Raw genomic sequence first — 10,506 nt, forward strand, 5'->3', positions numbered from 1 at the left:
TTCTTTTATTGTGTAAAAAATGCTATAAAGAAAATTTATAAGTTAATTTAAAAAAAAAAAATGAAATTTTATGATTCCTTTACACCTAATTAAAATAATATTAATAATACTGTAGGGCTCTTATAAAGAATAAATTAACAATTTGCGTCAGAAAATACAGTGAGATTTATGTTATTAACTAGTATAATTTAAGTTTATTTCTGCCAGTAGTGACAATTATGAGTACTATTGTCAAAAATAGGTTTTTGCACCAATAAGTAAAAAATATATTTTTAACACTTTGTTAACAAAAATATATAAATTTGGTAAAAGTGCATTATTTACAAAAAACAAAAAAGAATCTATATATATTAAACAATCAACTTACATTGTAACTACTCACCATTAATACACATTTTAATTAAATGCAATAAGATTCTATATTAGTATATTTATGGGAATTAGGAAGGGTTCATTCAAATTTTGACTAACAAGCAAATAAATCATTGTAAAGTATAAAAAAAGAAAACAAACCAAATGAAATACACTAATTAATTATACATCTTTTTATTATTTATATTTAATTTTTTATTAAAAATCAATGTTTTTTCATTATTTGTACAGAGAAGATTGGTGAATTTGTTCTTCTTCATCGGAATAATAATCCTTTATATGTAACGGTCATTTTTATTTCTTGTTGTTTAAGCATTTGGGGGGGGGGGGTGATCTATAATAATTTATGAGGAATCCCAGTTCAAGTCACCGCTGTTATTGTAGTCGGTGGGACTATCAGATTTGTCCTGGTACAGAGCCCTGTGGAAAAACATTTAATTATATATTTATATAGTTTTAATATTTTTTATTAATTAATTTATTTAATAAAAATTATAAAAATATTGTAAAATTAAATTATTTAATATTTATATAGTTGGAACGAAGGGTTGCGTGAAAAAAAAGGGCCGGGGTGATGGTGGGAATCAAACCATGATCGCGGGATCTACGAGCTGAGAATTGATCATGCTGTCCACTTGGCTACTATGGCCCCCTTTATTTATGATTAAATTTAAGTAGATAAAGATTGTAAACTATATGATAAATGATACATTTGTTTTTATATATAAAATTAACTTTTATAATTGTTTTATAAATGTTTATAAGGAAAGAATAATTGTCTTTTTAACAATTCTAGTCTGTACTACTGCCTGGTGGGCTAATGTATCCCCCTGTAACTATTACAGGTACTAGAGGATTTAACCACCAAATCTGATAGGGTTTTAGAAGGATATGACATTCTGTATAATCAATGGCAGAGATTTGATTGCCCAAGGAGTAATGCATGTTTTTTTCAGTCTGTCTTATTCCCTTTGGTGTCTATCACCTAAAAGTAGAAAAGTGTGACCTGAAGGGTAGAGGAAAAAGAGATTAATGAATACTTCGGTGGAACTGCAGTAGACATAATTGTGCAATGTATTAGTAGGGAAATGTGCTGATGATAGAACTCAAGAGTTGTCGTTGTCACAATAACTAGAATATACAGGTATTTGAAGTGATATATTTTCAGTAATTTTCATTTTCATAAAAAAACATGAATATGAAATTATATTGGCTAATAGGCAAAGTTCATAAAGCCTTAAGCAGGAAAAAAAGAAGATCCATCAGGCTTTAAACTTAACTGACTGTGTGAATAATTAAAAAAAAAATATGGCCAAATTATTTTATGAATGTAGAACCCCGAAGAAGGCAAAATTAATGCCAAAAGCTTGGCAGTAGTGCAAAACTTGTTGAATTTTATACCACCTCCGTGATGCCAAAACAGTCAGATAAACTGTATTGGTATCCAAAAGTTGAAAAACATGGCCATACTGAATAAATGTTCAGGTGTTAATTTTCTTGGGAAACTAATGATATATCAGTAAAATTTACAAGCAATTTAAGTCAGAATATTAGCATCCAGTATTCCACGTGTGAGATGTATGCTGGTATTGAACACCACACTCACTCCATCATTTATCATTTCTATTGAACATGTATACCTGCCAAATATGGTGTTGGGCAATTTTAATTCACACAATGCCTGCTGGAAAAAATAACACAGGCAGAAAGATAAAGGACTTAATCAGAGAAGTTTTTCACTTGCATCATGGAATTAAATGCCCGTTTTTGATTATCCTCGGTATTTTGCTTTGAGTGCATTCTGTAATAAATGTAGTTGTAAAAGCAAGAGTTGAATTCAACTCAAAAAGTAAGGGGAATTTGAATGATGTTTTGGCAGAGTAATTAGGAACAAGAGGGCTCTATGTCAAATTTTTTTAACCTTTTTACTGAGTGGATAATGTTCATTGACCTGCTTGATCAAAAGTAAGTTGGAACTACTATTTCCCTGCTGAAGGAAAAGAAAATCCAAAGCTACTTTTCCTGTGTACTTTCTTGGCTGTTCCAGATGCCATAACATGATGCCAGAACAGCCAGTTAAAAGCCCCTGGGTATACTTTACAGTGAGACTTTAGTATAGATACAGTGCTGATATAGTGCTGGGAAACTGCCTCCCGGCATACTCATCACAGACACAGAAGCATGTTTCTGATTGTGCTGTTAAGATTGTTTGAACAAATTCTTCTCTTGTACATAGTTGTTTTAGCTAGTCAATGTTTTCATGTTTAATGGCTGGTGTGAGTCAATCTAATTATCATTGTGAATGCGAGGGTTGATGGAACAGTATTAGTACCCCATCTGCCCTTAATTACGTTAGTGATATACTGCGTTTGTATGAGTGACTCCATTGCATTACCGGAGTGAACGAGATGAAATATTTAAGAATGGGGTGATGTTTAGATTTTATTTCCATTCATTTGGGACTGCATAAATAGTTGTTAATTATCTAATTATCTTGTGGATTTATCAATATTACACATTCATTTGTCTGTGTATATAAATAAGTGTAATCCAAATTTTAAACTATACTAGTACTATCATTACAAATTTACAATAAATTCATACAGTGTATAGATTTATTGCATTTTCTGTTTTTACCTTTGTGGCATTATGTAACGCTTTCCAATAGTTTGCAAGAATTGCCGATTTGCTTGGACCTGACCTTCATCAACCTTGTTCATCCATCGCCGATTGATTTCCAGCATCAGTCTACTTCGTAGTACATCAATTGGGTTAGCAACAGAGAGAGATGGACTCGATCTCTTCACTTTTTCTAAATCCTCCAACAGATCCTAAAGACGAATTAATTAATTAAAAAACATTGTATAAATAAAGTAAATAAAAAAAAAGTATAAAAAAGGTATGAAATGACACTTGAAAATTTATATAGGTTAGTTATTACTATTGTGAAGTAAACAAAGTAAAGAAGTGTGTAACATATATGCAATTGTCACACAGACCAGATATATACAGATATTTAACTGTATAAAAAAGTCATTCCAAAGCTTATTTTCAGTTTAAAGTGTGATCATCTCTGATAATCCTGGTCTGCCTATTCTAGCTGATTTTGTCTGATGGATGTGGTTCAGTATGTACAGGTTAACCGAAGATGTTGAAATACATCTGATGACCAGGGGCAGACAAGAGATGATCAAGTTACATGTTCTTGCAGACCTCACCACAATGATTCCCAGTGTACACTAGCTCTTCATGAATCTTTAGTTATGAAAACTTCATAGAACAATCCAACTCCTATTTGGTCTTTAAATGAACCTTTATTTCATTTAGACTATACTTTGACAATTGCTGATATGTTATTTATTAAATTAGTTATCTTAACAGTCATTAAAGAAAAAATTAATTTTATGTTGTGCAGAGTCAAACATTATTTATTTTATTCAAGATTGTTTTTTTAATCCAGAGGCAACTGCATATACATATTTATTTTATATACATATTTTGTTAAAGGAATGTTGATGTTCCAAGGTATGCCAACTAGATATTAATAAAGATGCCTCTAATTCCAAAGATCCCACAACTGGAAGAAGGCTCGCTTTCATCGTTAACAATAAAATATCAAGGCATGCATTTTTAGTCAGTTTAAAGGACATTTTAATTTATTCCTGCTGGCTAGAGTTAGTGATAGAGTGAGGCGTCTTTTTTTTTGTACTGTATGAAATCATCTTAATTTTTAAAAAAATGTTGTTTAGTGTTTGTTATTTTGCTTTGTAAATAGAATTCAAACTATTGTCAAAATCCTCAGGAAGAACAAGTTACATCAATAACAATGAAATGTTTTCAGAAAGTACTGAATTAAATGGTACCTGGGTGTTTGGTGCGGCTTAGTTAACAATCCATTTTTTTTAACTACTCATAACGGGAAAAAAATAAATTTTTTAAAGATAATTTTATTCTAACCCTTATTTATTTATAGAAGATAGATAACTGAATTTGTTGAATTTCATGAAACATACAATCAGTACCCACCCAAGGACAAAATCCTCAGAACATGATTTTATAATTATTTAAAACATTTATTAGTTATTTTCTACAACGTACTTAAAATATTTTAACATTTTATAACGTACAAGTGAAAATAGAAGAAGGTATAATTTACCTGCAGCTCCGCAGTCATCCTCGGTTGTACATCTACGTATCTTAGCTTTCTCAATGGCCATGTGGTCTCAGGGTCCCTGGGTACCTCCTGGAGAGTTGCAACAACCACCCCAGAGATCAGGCACACGCATAAACACTTGACCCACATTTCCGTTCTGAAAAAAAAATCATGGATTACAAAGAGCTCCTGGCTGGAAACAACTGCGTAGATGCCTGGTATGTAAGAATGAAATGACGGTCGAGCATATTTTCAATTGCAGAAGGCTTGATCTTTATAGGCAATATTTTGATATATCGTCGGACCATATTGTCTAGGGACACTGCAGCAGGCCTTAGGGCTATAGGGATTTTTAAATGGATGTTCGTGTTGTTTTTGAGTCTATATTAATTTATTGGAATGAATGTAATTTATTAGTATGAAAGGGGTTGTTTAGCCCAGCTCCAAGGAATATCGAATTCTCTGAGAGAGTGTTGAATGTGACTTCTATGTTTGTATTCGGAGTGTGTTTATGTTAATTTATAGGAATGAATTTATTAGCGAGAATGGAGTGGGTTCGACCCCGTTCCGAGAAATATCGAGTACTCTGGAAACGTTGCCTGAATCAGAAATCGTTTGTTCATTGGTCAAGGACGATAGTAAAACAGAAGAGAATTTCATTTATTTATTTTAATTTGTATAAATTGAAGATTCAATAAACTTTTATTTTGGAAAAATGGAATGATAAACGACGCACTCTGCTTATTAGCCGGATTTGCAGATCCTCTTGAGAGGAATCTCTAAGAAATTCGAGATTACAAATCCTTCAGGAAGTAAGGAGCAAGCCGATATGTGACCAGACTTTTATGTTTATGGTTATATATATTTATGTGTACTGAATGTTTCATATCTATACTGTAGTTGACAACCTGAGGTACAAATGAGAGGCTAGAGTTTTAGAAAATCGACTTAGTTTCATATTAAAAGCAGAAAGACCAGAAAAAGAAGTAAAAACTTGCAGAGGGCCGGCAATGACCTCAGCTATATGTCGGCCCCTAAACTTTTCACATTTCTATGACAACCCTAATGAGCTTCCGGTCAATTACTACCGCTTTTCTAATTGTCGAAAGCATAACAAACTTTTGGACAAATGAAATGCCAATGGTCAAATACGCCGAGGCCGACTTCTGTGCCAACAATATCACATCAAGCAATTGACCTATCTGCCCGAAAAAAGGTCATAGAATAAGGATGTAGAAACAGGTAGATTTTAAAATGTAATTTAAAAAAAACCCGTAAAGTTAGTAGTGGAGTAGTATACAGTAACTTTACTCACTGAAGATGACGTAAGCTAAACGAGTTTAAATGACATAAACCTAGAGCGATCAAGTGCCGATCAATTTTACTTTTAAATCTTTAAAATTTGATGATCAACCAAGGACACCTTTGTCATCCAGCTATTGAGTTGGCAGACGAACTGTGAAACCTCGGCCATTTAAAATTCTACTTTTGCCTACTTTGCGTCAATAATACTATAAAAGTTTGCCTTTTATTGTATTATGTAATAATGGTTACTGCGCATCGTCCTGTCTTATGTCAAGACAGCCTGAGAGCAAAATAGTAGATGTTCTAAAAACAGGGACGACTTCAAAATCAACCGTTACAATTTTCCGTATTTCATACTATTCCACTACGAAAAGGTTGACATGTTGGCCAAAAAGGGGGCCAACATGGACTCTCTAGGACCAGAACCCTACGCGGCTTAGCAACCTGACACAAAAGAGGATACATCTTAAAATGGATCGTTAATGAGTCCAAAACCTGGTGGAACAATACGCAAAGAGATTCTTAAAAGGAACATCCGCAAAACTTATAAAAGAATTACTAGAAGGAAAACGCAACCGAACCAGAGTTCTGGTTGGACTCCTGACAGGGTACTGCCACTTAAGAAAGCACATGCACCGGACAGAAAAAATACTGTGCAGGTACTGCCAGGAAGAGGAGGAGACCGCAGAACACATTTTATGTTTCTGTGAAGGTCTATGTAGGTGCAAGTTCTTGCAACTAGGACAAGAAAAACCACAAGCAAGATCCTACACCAAGGAGCCGCTGGCAAAGTTGTGGAGGCTGGTTAATAACCCGAAGCTGGCCAGTAAGCTATAAACAACAGGGGAACACAATAGATCAATTCAGGTCGAGGTGCAGCAGGCCTTGTGGCCGCCTCTTTTATTCCTATCCTATCCCTATCACCCAACAAAGATGCTGTGAAATCTATGATGCGTACTGATGATCTGTATTTAACAATACCACTGTACTTAACCACAACTGTGTCTTATTGTTGTCCCTGTACCTCTACATTAAAAAAATTACTTGTATGTAAAAAGAATCTTTTTGTTTGTTGCGCTCTTTCTAGACACCTTAGGAAATGAACGAGTATTGCTTAGCTTTTCTCTTGGTGTGGTACAACCATTCGAAAGAATGAGGTACTCTGGAATCCTCTATGAAGCCAAATCCTACCCAATGATTATTATTTTATCCTAGAATCATATCTAATTGACATTTCCTTCAGAAATGTGGCAGAAAACCACACGGGAGCATTCCCGACCTCATCCTGTCCCCATACCATCATAACGTAATCGATATCTAGTTCGTATAAGCCACTTCCATTATCCAAGAAAACTTAAAAAAACTTGTCTTCTATTCTACATCAATAAAAAGATCATCAACTCAAGTATTTAGAGAGCAAACTGACGCGGAATACTTCATATAAAAATTCAACAGAAGACTTGGACAACTTAGAAGGCTTCATAGATCGAAATCTGTTATTACTATAAAAACAAAGTTTGTACAAAACTTTTCTTAACCGTGGGGTCCGCCAAGTCATCCAATATCCGATGCGTCCAATTCTCGCTATCAAAAGTCCTCAGACAAATTATACTTTCGTCAACTAATTGATCCGTTCCCGCTTCTTAAAGTTCCATTACAACCTTTCAATCCATCTTAACCCTGTTCAACCCCTGTCTACACCATCCCATCCCCATTTTTATATCCTTCTCGCCCCTTAATTCTACACAGTGGTACACAATGTCTTCAAGTGTCTTTAGGGCGCAGTGCTAGCCGTTTTGTATCTGTCGTTACCGGGTAAACAACAAAACAAGAACAAATTTATAATAAGTGCAATTATGCTCATTGTGTTTATAAATTAATAAATACATTTAAAAAAACATATTTTACGCAGAATCTTGTTCGATGGTCAATATCCGAAACTTTTCTTTTCGAAGCAATTTTGCTACAAGAATTTTTTTAGCATCGAGTAAAAGTAAAATTTAACGGTGCTCTTCTACCGGCTAAGATCTACATTTCTTTCCCGATACATTTTTTACTCCGTGTTCGTTTCTGAGGGTCGGAAATATCCATTTGTAAAAGGACGGCTTGTCTCTGCCGTGATGAATGAATAAATAAATGGAAGTTGTGAAAATGTTGACGAATCTTAATGGAGATGAATTGTAAAAGTTAAATTGAACGTTGGCCGACCACAAAAACCCGGTGGACGCCCAAGTGGGAAAGTTGTACTAAAGAAGAAAGTTGACGAAAAAACGTCAATTCGTCTAATTTGGAAATTATAATTAAAACAAGTTGGTTTATTTATACTTTCAATTGTAAAACTTAAACTTTTCAGTATTCTCTCTATTATAAATGTACATATAACTAAAAAACTCGTTTTATTGTTTTAATTTAAAATTATTGCTCCAACAGGGAAGTGCGAGTAGGCATGGCACCGGGCTTAAATACAATCCTTGAACTTGAGAGTGTTGCGTCTCCTGTTACGATTTTTAAGGGAAACGGCGTCCCTATCTGTAAATATTGTAAATATATATGTTATTATTCGCAAATGTGAAGTTTACGTATGCAAATATTTCTTGTTTGTGTGAATGAATAAGTGAGAGGGCCGATGGCGGAATATCGAGTACCCTATCGGCCCTCACAGTGAATTGGGAGTTGATAAGACTCCTCAATCGGTACCTCGCCATTAAAATAAAAAAAATATTATTTAATCGCAAGGGTCGCTTATACAAAGTGTTCAGGCAACTAATTTACACTGACAGGCAAAAAAAAGTGAACACCTTTAATATTTTTAATTATCTCTTAGACAATCCTCCATCTAATCTTACAACAATATTTGGTCCATTTTAAAGGATTAAAATTAAATAAAACACAAATAAAATCTCCCACTTAGGCTTACGATTGAATTTTGTAAATAAATCTTTGAATAGTCAATATCTTCTTTGTTGGTTTTTATGTAAACCTTGTTTCTAATGTTTCGGTGATTTGATTTTTTTGTNAGCGGTGTGGCAGCCCCTTTTCTTGCCAGGGTGTCCGCTTAGGATTAGAATTAAATAAAACACAAATAAAATCTCCAACTTAGGTTTACGATTGAATTTTGTAAATAAATCTTTGAATAGTCAATATCTTCTTTGTTGGTTTTTATGTAAACCTTGTTTCTAATGTTTCGGTGATTTGATTTTTTTGTTAAGTTGTACCACTTTTAAGTTTCAAATTTGTCTGAGTGACGCTTTTAAGTGAATCAGATTCGGCTAGAATCATAGCATTGTTGGTAGATGGAAGAAGGTAAGTGTGTGGGTAGGGTGCTTACCATTCACAGAACAACTGTCCAAAGGTTTTTCCATCTGTCAAGCTGGAGCTTCTGAGGTCGCCATGGTGGCACATCTCAAGTAATTTATTGTTTCGAACGTACTTCTTAATCGACATTCCACCGCCGTTGAGATCAAGCAACAGCTTCAGCAAGTGAGAAAAGTTTACTCATTGTAAGGCGAAGACTTTTAGAAGCTGGATTTCGTGCGAGAAGGCCTGCCACTAGTCCAGAACCTCTGATAAGACACAGAGCAGAATAGTTTCGCAAGAAATCCCATCAATGGTTTTCTGACGGCCAAGAGAGGGTTTGGAGAAGAACAGGAGAGCGATATGTCCCCGAATATTTTTCACTCCGGTGGTGTTATGGTTTGGGCAGGTATTTCTATGGAAGATCGTACAAACCCGATCTTCATCGAGGGTTTCCTAACAGCTGCGTGATGCATTGAAGATGAGCTATCAGAAGAAGTTCTTCCTTTTATATCACTAATTGGCGACGTTTGATTTTTATGCATGACAATGAAGGCCTCGTAAAGCTAGGATCGTGCTGACCATTTGGAACGGGTTTTAATTCAATGATTGGGGTGGCCAGCATGTAATCCAGTCTTAAACCTCATCGAACATCTTTGGGACGAGTTGTCAAAGAGGGTAAAACGTCGCCCATTGACGCCAGAGATTTTGCAGGAATGAAGAATGGCGCTGTCGGAAGAGTATGAAAATATCCCACGGCACTACTTTCAAAATCTCATAAAATCGATGATCAATGCTAGAGGAGGAAATATTCCGTACTGAATTGAATATTTTCTTCAGGCTTTCCATAGCAGCATTTTTGATTTACTTTTTTATTTATTTAAGTTAATGAGCTATATCTTATATTTTTCTTTAAAAATCTCCTGTAAAATGATATATATACAGGGTGTCCCAGTTCTTTCTGACGAAACTCAGGGAATCGATTCGAAAGTTCTCTATTTTGAAGATATTCGTCAATTTATGTTTTTTCAACTTTTCACTACCTTGCCACATAAAAACGCTTACAACTTCCAAAATGTTGAGACTACAACAAATCCAATTACACCATTTGAAAGAACGCTAAATTTGCTGTAAGAAACTTCTATTTGCAATAATCTGAATGACATAAAATGTTAGCCAATATCGTTCATATATCCAGGTTTTTAAATAACGTTCTAGTACAGTTGAAAAATCAACGTAAAGCATATTAGATGAAGAAGTTTTTGTGAAATTTGACAAGTTGTAGGTATTTTTTTGTAACCTCAATAGAACGTGCAATAATGACCAAAATTCTAAATTTTGTAATTTTGACATGTTCCAACTGATATTGGCTAACATTTTAT

The 10,506-nt window shown here is 34.3% G+C and overlaps 1 protein-coding gene across 3 annotated transcripts in view; it reads left to right on the forward strand.

Annotated features, from left to right (window-relative positions):
• Positions 1–10,506, forward strand: part of LOC106661351 (beta carbonic anhydrase 1) — a 104,234-nt gene that overhangs the window by 9,084 nt on the left and 84,644 nt on the right. Inside the window, exon 7 of one of the 3 annotated variants that reach the window (XM_014384653.2) lies at positions 3,041–3,205. The exons of the other annotated variants lie outside the window; for them this stretch is intronic. Coding sequence (XP_014240139.1) covers positions 3,041–3,106 — 66 coding nt within the window. The 3' untranslated portion in view covers positions 3,107–3,205. Of the gene's footprint in view, positions 1–3,040; positions 3,206–10,506 lie in introns of those variants that run through there. 3 annotated transcript variants of the gene reach the window in all.

The sequence above is a fragment of the Cimex lectularius genome, unplaced genomic scaffold (genome assembly GCF_000648675.2).
Source record: "Cimex lectularius strain Harlan isolate CLEC.00 unplaced genomic scaffold, Clec_2.1 scaffold16, whole genome shotgun sequence".
NCBI lineage: Eukaryota > Metazoa > Arthropoda > Insecta > Hemiptera > Cimicidae > Cimex > Cimex lectularius.